The sequence below is a fragment of the Barbus barbus genome, assembly GCF_936440315.1.
Source record: "Barbus barbus genome assembly, chromosome: 15".
Classification (NCBI taxonomy): Eukaryota; Metazoa; Chordata; class Actinopteri; order Cypriniformes; family Cyprinidae; genus Barbus; species Barbus barbus.
The window spans coordinates 13,941,112-13,957,669 of record NC_136743.1 but is presented as its reverse complement, the minus strand read 5'-3'; the positions used below and the strand labels follow the sequence as shown (position 1 = coordinate 13,957,669).

The 16,558-nt window shown below is 39.1% G+C and overlaps 1 protein-coding gene across 2 annotated transcripts in view; it reads left to right on the top strand.

Moving 5' to 3' along the window:
* The window catches only part of LOC306880813 (collectin-12-like), a 40,040-nt gene extending 23,832 nt beyond the window's left edge, over nucleotides 1–16,208 (top strand). Inside the window, exons 3-10 of one of the 2 annotated variants that reach the window (XR_013785106.1) lie at nucleotides 2,553–2,675; nucleotides 4,404–4,490; nucleotides 7,376–8,419; nucleotides 10,411–10,911; nucleotides 14,512–14,648; nucleotides 14,824–14,933; nucleotides 15,036–15,246; nucleotides 15,370–16,004. Coding sequence is in view for 1 of the 2 variants with exons in the window: in XM_079434584.1 (XP_079290710.1) it covers nucleotides 2,553–2,675; nucleotides 4,404–4,490; nucleotides 7,376–8,419; nucleotides 10,411–10,911; nucleotides 14,512–14,648; nucleotides 14,824–14,933; nucleotides 15,104–15,246; nucleotides 15,370–15,389 (2,165 nt within the window). In the remaining variant the exon portion in view is untranslated. Of the gene's footprint in view, nucleotides 1–2,552; nucleotides 2,676–4,403; nucleotides 4,491–7,375; nucleotides 8,420–10,410; nucleotides 10,912–14,511; nucleotides 14,649–14,823; nucleotides 14,934–15,035; nucleotides 15,247–15,369 lie in introns of both variants that reach the window. The other variant, XM_079434584.1, reaches the window with a different exon arrangement.
* Nucleotides 16,209–16,558: the final 350 nt, after the last annotated feature.

Here is a 16,558-nt window from a genome sequence, read left to right as displayed (position 1 = left end):
AGAGTACAACTGATGGACACTTCAGGCCCCCATGATCCTTTGCGCTGATTCTTTGCATGATGACGGCGCCTCTGTATAATGACTCAGAAGGGCACTTCAAGAAACAGTTGTTTGGTCCCCTAAACCCTTCAACCCTTCGAAGCTCTCACTCCAGAGGGTAAACCCTTTGAAGGGATTAGGGCATAGGGATGAGCCCTTCCGAATGGAACGCAGGATATGTTTGCACCGTTTGTTTTTGGTTCACTTAAAAGAACCGATTCATTAGAGCCATTTATTCCAGAATTTGATTACACTGATTGTGTAGTTCTTTTTTTATTCACTTAAAACAATCACTTCATTAGAGTAATGTGCACGGAATACAATTACACTGGTTGCGCTTTTATGCTTTTGATTCACTTAAAAGAACCAGTTTATTTGAGTCATTTGTTTGGCAATGGAACTACATCGGTTGGGCTGTATTCTGTTGATCATTCTGAAGTCAGAATACATTGTTTGCGCTTTCTGTTTCGCAGTGTAGATGTTATATTAACTACTGCAAGTAACTCCATCAGTCAAGTGGGAACATATTTTGCAGGAACCATTAACGAAAACAAAAGACATTCAGTTTAAAAAAAAAAAAAAAACAACAACTAAAAACTGATTTTTTTTCCCAACCCTAGTTAATAAGTAGAAAGCACTGCGTGTTTCCCTATCTGTTGCTTCAGATCACAAATTTAAGCATCCCGTCTTGGAATTCCAGCTATCTGAAAGAGCACATCTGTATTTCTTCAGTGAAATCAGCTTTTCCCTGATTTTCAAAGCACGTGTGAAAGGCTATTGGAAGAGGTTAATATCTGTGTGGTTAATACAGCTTCAGTGTTGTAAGTCCGGAGCAATTTGTCCATCTCTAGATAATAGTTTTCATTAGGTGAAAGAAACACAGCAATAAACAGTAATGTAGAAGTGATGCATTTATTGTTTTCTTTTCTCTCTCTCTGCTGCACACCCCAGTGACCCATAGCCAGAGGTGGTGATGTTGCTTGTTTACATGGTGCGGTTTGGTTATAGTTGAGTGAGGGTGGGATGGTGGGGGCTGAGGCCTCTCCTGATCTCCCCCACACAGACCACCTCACCAAACCCTCAGTGCAAATCCCCCCTACTTCCGGGGCCATAGCTTTGAGGGCCCTTTTTTGATGTTTACACAGATGTTTAGGTCTAAGGACAAGCTCCCCAGCGACCTGCCCACCCCCCAGCTCTCTCATGGGGCTTTCATTTTAGCCTGACCTGGATGCCATGGCTGCCACTCTGACCGCTGATGAGTCAAACACGGATGTGAGGCTCGTTGTGGAATGTCTGGAGTTTTTCTGGAGATAGTGGACATGTTTATTTGCTAAGCCTCAATCTAAACACAACAGGGGTCCACTTTACTCTTAGCTGTAGCAAAAACATGCAGTGTATGGCAGTCATGTACCGTTCAAACTTGCTGTTTGTCCTAGTGTGACACTATTTATGCACTGTAAAAAAAATAAAAAAAAGTTGAGCCAACTTAAAATGTTAAGGCAACCAGCTTCAGCAGATTTTTGAGTACTCTCAACTTATTTTTGTAGGAGATTCTCAACTTTTTGTTGTATAAACTTAAAACAACAAGTTGAGAAAAGTCAAAAATCTGCTGAAGCTGGTTGCCTTAATTTTAAGTTTGCTCAACTTTTTTTTTTACAGTGTGGTTGACCATTTATTCCCTCTAGATCAAGGAGGAAAAACAATTCACTCAATGGTAATCTGAACCAGACTGACACAAATCACTCATTCTCGTTCGAGACAGGCATGACACACATGGTCTCTTGCCACAGTAAGCCCTGATGGTGTAGTTTCAGCTTGGCTCATGAAAACAAACAGAGGGGCATTTATTCGCTTCCACCATCATGTGGTGAAACGCTGTGATCTCTAAAGCTGCTTTGCATGAAATCGCTGAAATAGTTGTTTGCTCCTTAGAATTCAATTTTGTCTTAAATAAATGTCCCAGTGTTTCAGATGTTTTATGTTATGTTAGTTCATGCGAGAATTTAGTTTAGAGAATTCATTCAAAGTATAGGTCATTATCAGCATGGAAAGCATAATGATACATAGAAAGATCATTTAAAAGGATAGTTCACACACAAATTCTGTCACTGTTTACTTTTGTGGAACACAAAAGAAGATATTTTTGAACTAAATTGTAAGATATTTTGATTTGATTGTAAGATATATTTTGTTCATTGTAACCATACAATGAAAGTCAGTGGGGTCCAAAAACATTTTCATTGTTTAGCCAAAAACAATGCCTTAAAAATATAATAAATATATAGTAAGAAACATTTGTCAAAACAACTTTTCTTTCCCACAGAAGAAAGCCATATAGGTTTACAACAACATTAGGTTAAGTAAATGCTGGCTTAATTTGTTAACGCAAACAAAGCCACTTTCCTGGTCTTTCCTGTCAGCACTTGATTTGTTAATTAAGATTGAGGAATATGTATTTACATCTTGCATAAAAACATTTTAATATTTTGATGCAATGTTCTTTTCTTTTGCAGGTATCCAGGAAGGAAGTGAATGCACTAAATGTAAAAATGACTGGGCCCTGAGGGTGGCGATTGCTCTTCTTTATGTACTTTGTGCACTGCTCACCATAGCTGTGGCTGTGCTTGGATACAAAGGTAGGAAGTCCTCCTGACATTGACTTTGAAGACCTTTTGCAGTGATGTGAATAATTCTGCATTTTTGCCGTTTCAGCCCACTGTGCTTTCACAATGAAGACTGCAATTAGCAAGCAGTGCTAATAGGTTTGCAATGAAATATTTAGAAGGGATAACAATATAAGATTATCCAACAAAGCACTAACAAAAATCAGATAGATAGATAGATCGATAGAAGAGAGACAAATTAACTTCTGCAAAGCACTCCAAATCTGTACTTGAAAATGTGTCCTTGCTTATTTACCTTTAAATGAATGTGATCTGATTGTCCAGATCACGTCTCTATTGAGTCCATATGTCTCCTCTGGTTCTCTAAAGCCCTAATGCCAACCAGATGAGAAGACCATGTAAAGCAGCAAGTTTCACTACAAACCTGCTCCAGAGGAGATTTTATGCCTTAGCGGCAATTTGCTGTCCCAAAACCCACAGGTTGATTGATAGGGACTTTGTGGCATTCTGAAAACACGTTATGTTTCCTTTGTTGGCAGTGCCAGAAAGTATCTGGTTACTTTATTCTGTATCACTTCTCAACAACGTCATATAGACGAGAGTTTTTAATTGTACATTCAGATTTAGTCCAGTGAGTGTCTCAGTGGTGCATATTTAGATTGAGTCACTCATTCTGTCAGCTAAGAGAAGCATCCCACTAAACTCCATTCAAAAATAACATGGCTTATACAGGAAAATAAGAAAGAGAGGAAAGTGGGAAAGAAAGAGGGAGGGCAGGAGACTGGCAGCGTTGACCTCCCGCAGACAGATTCCCAGTGTGAAAATGACCAACAAGCCTTTGAAATGGACCTCCGTGTTTTGTTTTTCCCCTACAGCATATATATTTGTTTTGTGTTTGGTTACACAAGCGCAGTTAGAAATGCTAACACCCAAGATGTTTGATGTGTTTGAGTTTGCTGGCAGTGATAGCCGAGTGCTGCATGTCTGAATGAAACATGAGTTAAAAAACAGTGAGAGCCAATACACTGGAGAGCGAAGATGATGACTTTTATTTTTTCATTCATGTTTGACCGCCAGTGAGATATTCAATGGGATAAACACTGGGAACGAGGGGGGATTCGAAACCGTTCTGGACCTTTGTCAGGATAGCCTGTAAGATCACCTCATGACTGTTCCAAAGAAAAAGAATCATGCAGAATGCATAGTGGAAGCGCCCTCTAGTGGTGCACATGAACACATACTCCTAGTTTAATGTAACACAACATTGTATAAGAACATAAATGGTCAGGTCATGGTTATGGCAGGTTATATAAACATTTCAGCCCTTAGGCATCTTAAACTAAGGTTTCATTACTGTACAAATCAGGGATGAGACCAAAATCTGTCTTTAAATGGCTATAGTGGTGCCTGCTGGGAATCACCAGAAAGGAGATGCTCTGATAGCGACTTCTCAAGATCAATTCCAAATTCCTGAGGAAATGAAGTGTCATGCATTTCCCGCATGACTGTGTGTGTGGAATGTATTTTGTATTTTTATGCATGTGCACTGGACAAGTGAAAAATGTTAAATCATGTCCACACAGGTCAAAATGGTCAGCATTTTGAAGGAATGCTGTCTCATAAATGCATCTCAAACAGCCTAATGACTTTCTAAAATTAGAAGTACTTAAGGATTTATAGAATACTTGTTGTCCATAGTGCAGACAACGTCTGACTGGCATTTACAATGTGTGCCCACAGTGGTCCAAAGAATGGATAATGTAACAGAGGGTATGGAGAATTATGGAGGGAAGATCATGGCTGTAGAGACAGACCTCAAGAAACTTGGTAAGTCCAGACCTGAGATGTTGCAATATAGAAATCACATAACTGGCTCAATGCATTATAACACTATATACAGTGCGGCTGGAAAGTTTGTGAACCCTTTAGAATTTTCTATATTTCTGCATAAATATGACCCAAAACATCATCAGATTCTCGCAATTTTTTCAAGTCCTGAAAGTAGACAAAGAGAACCCAATCAGACAAAGGAGACAAAAATACTGTCTTTGTCATTTATTTATTCAGGAAAATTATCATATTGCATATCTGTGAGTGGCAAAAGTATGTGAATCTCTTGGATTAGCAGTTAATTTAAAGGTGAAATTAGAGTCCATCTGTGCAGAGGTGTCTTCGGTCAGTGCAATGACTATCAAATGTCAGTACATTACCTGTTTTATTCAAAGAACAGGGATCTTTCAAAGTCTGATCATGTGTGGAAGTGAATCATGTCACGATCAAAGGAGATTACTGAGGACCTCTGAAAAAGAGTTGATGTTGCTCATCAGGCTGGAAAAGGTTACAAAACCATCTCTAAAGAGTTTGGACTCCACAGCAGGTTTTCACTCCTAAGCAGAACGTGTAATAGTCTGCGGGGTTGCAAATGTTCCCAGGGTAACTTTTAACCAAACAAAAGGCCTTTCTCACATTGGCTAATGTTACTGTTCATGAGCCCATCATCAGGAGAACATGGAGCAACCATGGTGTGCATGGCAGAGCTGCAAGAAGAAAGCCACTGTTCTCCAAAAAGAAAATGTCTTGCTAAAGATCATGTGGACAAGCCAGAGGACTATTGGAGAAAGGTTTAATGGATGGATGAAACCAAAATAGAACTTATTGGTTTAAATGAGAAACTATTATGTTCGGAGAAAAGAACACAGCATTCCAGCTTAAGAATCTTATCCCATCTGTGAAACATGGTGGTGGTAGTATCATGGCTTGGGCCTGTTTTGCTCATCTTGGCCAGGACAGCCTACCATCATTGATGGAACAATGAATTCTGAATTAAACCAGCAAATTCTAAAGGAAAACGTCAGGACATCTGTTTAAGAACAGTCTCAAGAGAGCATGGGTCATGCAGTAGACAACAACCCCAAGCACACGAGTCATTCTACCAAAGAATGGTTAAAGAAGAACAAAGTTAATGTTTTGGAATGGCTGAGTCAAAGTCCAGACCTTAATCCAATTAAAATGTTGTGGAAGGACCAGCAAGTAGCAAGTAAGCAAGTAGTTCATAGGAAGAAACCCACCAACATCACAGAGTTTAAATGGTTAAGCACTAAGGAATGGGCTAAAACTCCTGCATGTTATTGTGCAGGACTGATCAGCATTTACAAGAAACTTTACCTTCAGTTACTGCAGCAAAAGGGGGTCACACCAGATACTGAAAGCAACGATTCACATACTTTTGCAATGCACAGATATTTAACACTGGATCATTGTTCTCAATAAATAAATAACAAAGAACCTATATTTCTCTCACTTGTTTGATTCGGTTCTCTTTGTCTTCAGAACTTATATGAAAATCTGATGATGTTTTGGGTCATATTTATGCAGAAATATAGAAAATTCTAAAGGGTTCACAAACTTTCAAGCAGCACTGTGTGTATGTATGTATTCATATAAAAAATTATTTAAAAAAATAATTTAAAATACTATTCACACAGCTGATGAGCATGTTTTTAATTTCTGAATTACAGTTAATTTAGATATTTTTTCTAAAGGATGATAATGATCTATGGGATAATGATAACTCCCTTAATATCATAATGAAGAAAAAAGTTAATTACCTTTAACTAAGTTTATTAGCTTCAATAACAGAATTAAATTGTTGAAAATAAAACCTTAAGTATATTAGTTTATATATTTACTTATTCATTCATTCATTTTTAACAAAACTGTTTTGCTGTTTATATTTGAAAAAAAATTTTACCTGGAAAAGTCATATTGTTGGACTTTTTATGACACTTTTTAGTAAAGGTAGTAAAGTACCAGGTGTGACTTTCCAAAAAACTTAATGATTTTTTATATATATATATATATATATATATATATATATATATATATATATATATATATGAAGAGTTAATTTGCAAAAACAGATAACTCCGATTTTAAAAGGGTCATATGATGTGATTTCAAGTTTTCCTTTCTCTTTGGAGTGTTACAAGCTGTTTGTGCATAGATAAGATCCCTGAAGTTGCAAAGACTAAAGTCTCAAAACCAAAGAGATATTCTTTATAAACGTTAAGACTCTGCCATGCCCCCCCTAAAACAGCTAATTCAAACACGCCCCCACATGTCTACACATGCTTGGGAGGCCGCTATAGCTGCTACGAACACCTTGAGTGTGGTCGGGGAACGTCCCTTATCCAGCAGCTCCTGCAGGAAGGACAGAACCACCGATAAGGTAGATGGATTTTCACCACGGTCTAGGCACCAAGTGGAGAAAACAGACCACTTAAGGGAGTAGAGGCGTCTTGTAGATGGGGCTCTGGCCTCAGAAGGGGAGACCTGCACGAACCGAAACAACGCTCTTGTAAATAGAAGTTCTTTAGTAAAACATGAACTCGCGATGCCTTGAAAGTGGACAAAACCGGCTTTTTTGACAAAACGTGTTTAGGGTTCAGATTGCGCTACATTTGGAGAATAATGCACGGCAATTTTTTTTTTTTAAAGTGGCGTTTAACAGTTTTTGCAAATAAACTTCATATATATATAGGACAATTAAGGATAATGTGTTAGGACAACTTTTTACTTAATGATTTCAAGTAATCAAATATGAGCCATTAAATTAAATTAATCATCAAATATTTTTTATATTAATCTTCTACATCACTGACTCTAAATTCTTTTTTTTTTTGGCTTAATAAACTTCTAAATTTGATGTGCAGATGATCAAACGGGAGAGAAGTCAGAAAACGCCACCAGTAAACTCCTGTCTTTCAAGATGGAAATTCAGACATTGCAGAAGCAGCTCAGTGATGTTGCTGTGAAGGCTTCTAACAACAAAGCTGTTCTCGATGAGCTACGGCTAGCCGGCGAGGACATGCAGAGCGGACATCACTCACTGCGAGATCTGTTGGAGAGCAATGCCAATGTCATTAGCAAAGTAAACCGCACCTTAATCTCATACGGCGGCTTGATTGACGGACTAAAGACAGACACGGCTCGGCTCCAGTTGGACCTTCAGGTGCAGACGAGCGAACAGGGCCAAAACACCCACAGCATCAGCACTCTGAACTTCACCCAGACCCAGCAGAGGAACCTCATCAGCTCCCTCCAGAGGTCGGTGGAGGACACTAGCCAGGCTGTCCAGAAGCTTAAGAATGACTATCAGAGCCTTCAACAGGTGGCTAGGCAGACCAAAGCGGATGCCGACTGGCTGAGGGAGAAGGTCCAGAACCTTCAGGCCATAGCTGCTAACAATTCTGTGCTGACCCGCTCTAACAGTGACACTCTGGAGGACGTGACCTCTCAGCTGAACTCGCTCTCAGAGCAGGTGCAGAACGCCTCGGGCATTGCCGACAGCCATGAACAGAGCATCCGTGAGTTCATGGACCAGCAGCGAGACCACGACAATGCCACCTCCATGAAGTTCGATGCACTAGAGGCACATCTTGACCGCAACGAGGCAGAAATGGACCGCATAACAGGGAATGTAAGCTTCACCACTCAGCTGCTCGGCGTGATCAGCGTGGATCTGAATGGTCTTCGCACCTGCTCCGAGACAGTGGCCCAGCATTCGGACCTGCTGCTGGGGCTGAACAGCAGTGTGGCAGAAACCAGAGCCGACAACACAGAGCTCAAAACCCAGCAGGAAGAACTCGCCGCCAGGCTCGACAAAGAGGTCAGCAGCCTCTCCATAGTCATGGAAGAAATGAAACTGGTCGACAGCAAACACTCGCAGCTCATCACGAATTTCACTATCCTTCAGGGTAAGATCTGAGGCTAGGCCTCTATTTATTAAAATATAAACACTTGTTTAAAAAGATTTTGTTATACATAATTTAATCATTCCTATTTTATCTTTTAAATCATATTTATAATATGTAGTGTTATTTTAGAATGATCTATATGCCATTTATATACCATATAGTTACTTTTATTTCTTTATTTTCATTTTTAGTTCAGTTTTTATTCCTTTCCTTCTGTGCTTTTGACATTTTAAAAAATATATATTTTCCTATTTAGATTTTATTTTTTATTTATTTCCAGTTAGTAATTTTAGTGTTTCAGCTTAAACTTTTTCAATTAGTTACCAAGGCAACATTTAAATGTTTTGTTTAGTTTGCGTTTTCATCTAATATTTATATTTCAGCTAACATTTAATAATTGAATAATAATAATAATACAATTATTATTATCATTGTATTATTATTATTCAGTTCAATAAATGCACAATATATTACAGCATAGAATACATGATAGAATGCAATAGTGACTGCCCACTTTTTGGAAACGAAACGATAAAAAAATTGTTTATGATAATTTGTTTCTATTAATTACTAAAATCAGTAAAAATGTATAAAACTATACAGAATTTCTTGTAAAAATTATGTGGAACTACAGATTTGATGTGTAGACTAATGCACAGTTATGGTGTCTATATACTATATACACTCACCGGCCACTTTATTAGGTACACCTGTTCAATTGCTTGGTAACACAAATCAGCCAATCACATGGCAGCAACTCAATGCATTTAGACATCTAGATGTGGTGAAGACGACTTGCTGAAGTTCAAACCGAGCATCAGAATGGGGAAGAAATGGGATTTAAGTGACTTTGAACGTGGAATGATTGTTGGTGCCAGACGGGCTGGTCTGAGTATTTCAAAAACTGCTGATCTACTGGGATTTTCACGCACAACCATCTCTAGGGTTTACAGAGAATGGTCCGAAAAAGAGAAAATATCTAGTGAGCGGCAGTTGTGTGGACGAACATGTCTTGTTGATGTCAGAGGAGAATGGGCAGACTGGTTAGAGATGATAGAAAAGCAACAGTAACTCAAATAACCACTCGTTATAACCAAGGTATGCAGAATACGATCTCTGGACGCACAAGACGTCAAACCCTGAAGCAGATGGGCTACAGCAGCAGAAGACCACACCGGGTGCCGCTCCGGTCGACTAAGAACAGGAAACGGAGGCTACAGTTCGCACAGGATCACCAAAATTGGACAATAGAAGACTGGAAAAACGTTGCCTGGTCTGATGAGTCTCGATTTCTGCTGCGACATTCAGATGGTAGAGTCAGAATTAGCTGTAAAGAACATGAAAGCATGACAACCTGAGTATTGTTGCTGACCATGTCCATCCTTTTATGACTACAGTTTACCCATCTTCTGATGGCTACTTCTATGCACCGTGTCACAAAGGTCAAATAATCTCAGACTGCTTTGTTGAACATGACAATGAGTTCACTTTACTCAAATGGCCTCCACAGTCACCAGATCTCAATCCAGTAGAGCACCTTTGGGATGTGGTAGAACGCCGACAAATCTGCAGCAACTGCGTGATGCTATCATGTTAATATGGACCAAAATCTCTGAGGAATGTTTCCAACACCTAGTTGAATCTATGCCACGAAAAATTAAGGCAGTTCTGAAGGCAAAAGGGGGTCCAACTCGGTACTAGCAAGGTGTACCTAATAAAGAGACCAGTGAGTGTATATTGCCAAGATAAAGTATTCCAAAAGATTTATGTATTTATTTTATTTATTTAAAAATTATATTTTGAGCTATAATTTGCAACCAAAACATGGCTGTGTGATCACGTGGGGTGCCGTCAGGCTGAATCGATGAGCGATCTCTTTAAAATGTTCAAACTTAAACACTTTGCACATATCAACATTTCTGAATATACCCTAATAACTCATTTGTGGTTTTAGAAGAGTGGATGTTAGTTTCTTTGTTTCATGATTTCAGGTCCTCCTGGTCCAAGAGGTCCTCGGGGAGACAAAGGGTCCCAGGGGCCACCTGGCAAAGCTGGCCAGAAAGGTGAAAATGGTGAAAAGGGAGCACCTGGTGTTGCTGGGCCTAAAGGAGAAAGGGGTCCAGCAGGGCCTCCTGGTGTACCAGGAATGAAAGGGCCACCCGGATCAAGAGGAAGCCCTGGGCAAAAGGGTTCACGAGGATCTGGGGGCAGGGCGGGGCCTTCAGGAGAGAAAGGTGACCCTGGTATACCTGGGCTGCCTGGAAGAGATGGTCAGCCAGGTCCTCAAGGGCCACAAGGGCCACAAGGACTCAGAGGGCCAGCTGGACCAGCTGGGCCTGCAGGACTGGAAGGATCCCGTGGGCCCGTTGGCCCCATTGGCCCACCTGGACCTCCTGGATTGCCAGGACTTCCTGCACCAGTAGTTGTGCCCCCGGTAGATCCACAAGGCTTTGTCAACCGCCAGGTAGCGCCACCCCCTACAAGTACACCAGGTACTAGTTTTTCTTATACTCACTGTTCACATACACCAGTGGGTCTTAAACTTTTTACAGTCACGTACTCCGCCAGGCATTTAACGTCCTTCTGCGTACACCCTCTTTCACACTAGTCACAAAGTATTTTAAAAACATGCACGTTATATACCTTTGTAAAGTAACTCCCTTTTATCAAACAGATCATTAGTATGCAACCTATCATATATTTTTTTATTAAAGTACGTTAAATGAGATGGGTGTGCTAGATATGATTTGCATAACTCCTGTGTTGTTTGGCTGTATCGGAGAGAGTCTGAGTCGTTCTCTGTGTCGATATTGTTCTTTATGCCAAAAATATAGGGCCAGGGCCTATAAAATGCACCGTAACACTGTTACTGCTCGTGTAATTTCCATGCGCCGTTTTGAAGTAGGCTACGCTCATTTATACGCTTTCAAACATTTCCGCCTGCAGCGTGCCACGGTTGCCAGGTTTTCACAACAAAACCTGCCCAGTTAGGCTACTACTCAAAACTAGCCCAATCACGTTTCGAGGGGGTCCACTGGTAAAAAAAAATATTTCGGGGGGTAAAATACACATTTTTTGGAGGGGTTCCCCATGTAAGATTTGCATTTCAGGGGCTAAATATCACGTTTTTGGAGGCAAACCACAGACTTGGCAACACTGTAGCATGCCAACTTGATGCTTCCTCTGAAGACTGCTTAGATGTGTAGCAGCGCTGCTAGACCGATCGGTGTGTGTGTCGTCAAAGTACCGCGAGAGAGCGGACATCTCCTTATGCTTTCTCTCGCCGTATTTTGATGTCATACACCCAGGGGTGTGTCCACAAGGGTGGCACGGGGTGGAAACTACCACCCTAAAAATGAGCTACCCCGTTGCCACCCCAAACCAGAGTTATGGGATCGATTGAAGTGAGAGCGGAGTGAAAATCATGGAGCTGCGTGATTTTGACTGAAGCAAGGAATTTTTGAAAGTCGGGAGTTGTAGTTTTCGTTCGCTCCGAGAGCGCTCCGCTACCGCTTCATCACGAGCACAATTAATGCCAACAGCTCATAATATAACTGCATTTGATCAAGAATTGACGCAATTATCTAGCTTGACACTGATGTAGCCTATCACTCAAATCAGACAGAAGGTGAAGGTTATGAAAACGGCGATGGACAGTTAATGGACAAATAATTAAAACACAGCTTCACTAGTAGAAAGACGTTGCACAGACGTGCGGGACTAATTCACATGCAATCGCGCTCTCACAAATGCATTCAAATAAATGTAATCTTATTGTGCTTCTCTATCTGTATCTGACTAAATAATTGATAAAATAACTGATTAAAATGTACTGTTATTTTAAGACTTCCAAAGAAAATTGGAGCTTCAAAACGCTACAATGACAGATTTAACGTCTTAATGCTGATAACAGCTTGGTAAATCATTTAATGCACCTAGCCTAAAAGAAAAGAAATAGCCTAACACAAATAGCCCTTTTTGTCTTATCAGATCTGCTCAAGGGCTCTTGCGTTTAAGTTACATTTACTTTATCCAAAGCAAACCGCAATGCAATTAACATAAAGAGCTACATTTTTGTTGCATTCATGGGCTATGAGATCGATTCGAACCCATGATTCTGATTAGCTACATTTTTGCCGAAATCATGCTGTCAAAATCTTCTCTAATAAAACGTTATAAATAACCAAAACATTACTTGTTACAAATAAACAAAGATGAAAGAAGTTTTTATTTTCTTTTTTCTAACAATAAATTTTATTATCAAGTGAGCATCAATCACTCATTTGACATTACAGACACTGAATTATCCTAAATAAAATGAATAGAGGAGGGAAATGCTCTGGGGTGCTGAACAGAAAAAGACAAGGGGGGGGGGGCAATGCATTAAAATGAGTAAAGCTCAACTAGTCCCATTTCGTATAAAATTTGGAATTCAAAATAGGTCATTTCTGGTGATCACAAGTTTTTGAAAACTCTTTATACTATTTATCCTTTAGTACAAAACAGTGCTAAACTTTGACAAAAAGTATTTTTTAATGATATTTTTTTTAATGTCTAAATATAAATCCTAAAGCAAAATAACTGTATTAGAAAAGGCAAATGTACCAATGAGTGATCCTCTGCAGTCATCTACTGGTCGTAGTGGTAATATCAAGTAATGTTCATTTATTACTTGATATTTTCCTCCTATTCTTTTCTTAATAATTACTGTATTATTAATCACAATATAGCTATTTTTTTATTTTATCTTTGTTACTAAAAACAAGAACAAAGATGCAAATAAACAGTAGTTTAATCAAGAGCAGCGAGTGATTCCTCTTTTCTTTTAATGTTTGATTAACATTGAGACCTACTGGAATGCATGGATATAATATAATGTTACACATCAGATTTTTCCCCAACCATTAACTAAACGTTCATGTCAGACAAAACAGATTTTGTTTGTGTGAATCTCGTCAAAACATAGTTTGCAATAATGTAGGGAGATCGCGCGCTTGCGGAAAGGTGCATTTATGCACGCGCTTTGCAAATAGCGCGATCGTTTTGTTTTCATCAGCATGGGTTTGAAAATCATATTTCACTGGTTTGGACTCATGTAATCGAGAATTCGATTATTCACAAAGCTGGAATGCTGCGCTTTGCAACAATAAACCTACAACTTGTGTTGAGAAGCAGCAGCAGTCGTCCAGAAGTGAGCAGAGAAAAGGTACACCTCTCAGAAAACATACAAATAAAGATCATTTTAGATGCGTAATTACTATTTGGAGCATTGGGATCGCTAGAAGGCGGCTTAATGAACTCATTTTTGTGAAAACCTCAAATTCGACCAAAACTGACATTTTTTTTCACTTCTTTTGTCTGTAGATCAAAATCAGGCCATGCGCATTCACACTCATTTTGCCAGCACGGGTCACAATTGCACGAGGGGGGATAACAACACTGATCTTGCAAATTTGCGCCCCTGTTGACAAGCCTAGTTGTCACCCCTCATTCTGCTCTTGACTTGCCCCCCCTTTGCCACCCCAAGTATAAAATCCTGGACACGCCCCTGCATACACCGATCGATCTTCAAATCGAGCACACCTCTCTCGCTTGCAGTGTGAAACCGGCGTCACGTGACAGTGTAATCGCAGCCTCTGCAGTTGAAAAATAAAGGTTTTCATATCGCAATATTATCGCAAATGCAATTAATCATTCAGCCGTAGTTTTTTATATCAAATGAAGATATCAGGATATGCATATCAGTTCTTGATATGTTCAATTCAGATCAGTTCATATGTTGACATGCATTTTGTTAATTCAAATGAAAAGTTAAAAGTTGTCAAAATTCCACAAACCACAAATATGTAACTGATTTAAGTGTTACTTTTTTTGACAGTACAAAAACATGATTTCAGCACAAAACTAAAAAAGATGCATTGCACATAGAGATAATAGCACATCGTTTGCAACATAATTTCAATTTCCTTACAGCTTGAAAACTTGAATTAAAACCAGTCTTTCTCATAAGTGCTACTTTTAAGCACAAGTGAAGATCTAATAATATTTTTATGTTTTTTTCCATTTTAATGTTTTCTCTTTTTTTATCTTAGGGTGCCCACCTCAGTGGAAGAGCTTCAAAGACAAATGTTACTACTTCTCATCAGAGAGTCTGAACTTTAATGAAACGATGGAAAGTTGCAGCAACAAGAGTTCAACTATGCTGATTATCAATGATGAAGACGTGCAGGTAAATCCTGGATACTATTCTAAAATATATAATGCATCTTAAATAAACAGAATTAACTCTAATAAAACAGTCGTCGCCAATAGCCTTGTGGACAGCTTGCAGTGTTAGAACTCTTGAGTTTTAAACCTAGCATTGCCCTATAAATGTTACTCAATGGTTATTTTATCTGTCACAGCTATGGATAAAGAGGCAGATTTCTGGAAAGGGTTACTTCTGGCTGGGCCTCACTGACAGCGTTGATGAAGGCATCTGGAGATGGGTGGACGGGAGCCTGCCCAACTATACGTGAGTGAATAACTGAAATAAAATTATTGTTACTCCAGTGTGTATATAATACATGTGTATCCAGTGTATAACATTTTTTTCCATTATCTTGAGGGTCCTCAGTAAATTAATGAGGAGATGGCAGTGTGAGGAAACATTCCCCATTAGTCTTGTCTGATTTTAATTGAAAGGAAATGGAAGCCTGGACAGCCTGATAACTGGAGCCATGGACACGAGGCTGGGGAGGACTGTGCCGGGTTAATACACGAGGCCAGTTGGAACGACTTTTTCTGCACAGAACGCATTGGTTTCATTTGTGAACGAACGAATGAATGTAAGTTACAATTCTTTACAGTTTCTTGCACACATTTTTAGCTTCTTTTGGTTGAAAAGAGTTATCTGCTTGCTGTGCTTGAGTGCATTTAATTCATCGCGGTCTTTTCTCCATTATTCACAGTCAAAGTTCCAGTTTTATAGCACCTGTTGAGAATATTGGATGAGACAATCACAGAGACAGTTCAGAAGACTTCTGTCACAGTATCCTTTCATAAAGCACGAACGATCGCTTTGCCCTGAGAGCCACATGTGTGACGGACACAAAAGTAAATGTCATCGACAATCACGAACAATTCAAGACTGCACACTATACAATACACTGATCACCAGTCACGTTAAGGTTTAGATAAGTGAAAACGCTGTAATGTATTGTAATCATGTGATTGTAAATACCTGTTTTACCTGTGTCATTAACAAAGCTGATGCCACATTATTCCAGTGCAATACAATGAAGCTTTGTAGCTGCTTTAATTAAAATAAAGCTTTTAACAGACAACCGTAAAGCTACAATTAATATGTTGATATGTTTTAATGACTATAATCCAAAATTTGTTCACACCAGAGTTTTACATCTTACATCCTGGACATCATTAATTTGATTTTATGAATAAAATCTTTAAAGCTTTGAATTTTTCAAATATTTGATTATGCAGTAGCTATGTATAAAATAGTTGTGTATTTGAATACATGTACATGTATGTAGTTATCATCAAAGACCATGTTTTTATCTGAAATAAAATATAGTTGGTATTTTTCAATGTTTTGTTGAAATCCTTTTGATAAATGTTTCATTGTGGAATGTCCCACATGTAACACAATAATGCAGCATCAATTGTAGCTACTTTAATTATAATGATTTGCCAGTATGTATTTGTCTGTTGATTGTCTTTTGCAACTATATACAGTGCTTGTCAAAAATACTGTATATATATTTTGATTCATTATGATTTTTAAATGTTTAAAAAAAAAAAAAAAGTTCCTTATGCTCACCAAGGCCGCATTTATTTGATCACAAAATACAGTAAAAACAGCAATATGAAATATTTTTTACAATTTGAAATAAAGTAAAGTCGTGACGTATTGTCAAGTATGGTGACCCATACTCGAAATTGGTGCTCTGCGTTTAACCCATCCAAGTACACACACACACACACCCGGAGCAGTGGGCAGCCATGCTGCGGCGCCCGGGGAGCAATTGGGGGTTCGGTGCCTTGCTGAAGGGCACCTCAGTCGTGGTATTGAGGGTGGAGAGAGCGCTGTACATTCACTCCCCCCACCTACAATTCCTGCCGGCCGGGGACTCGAACCCG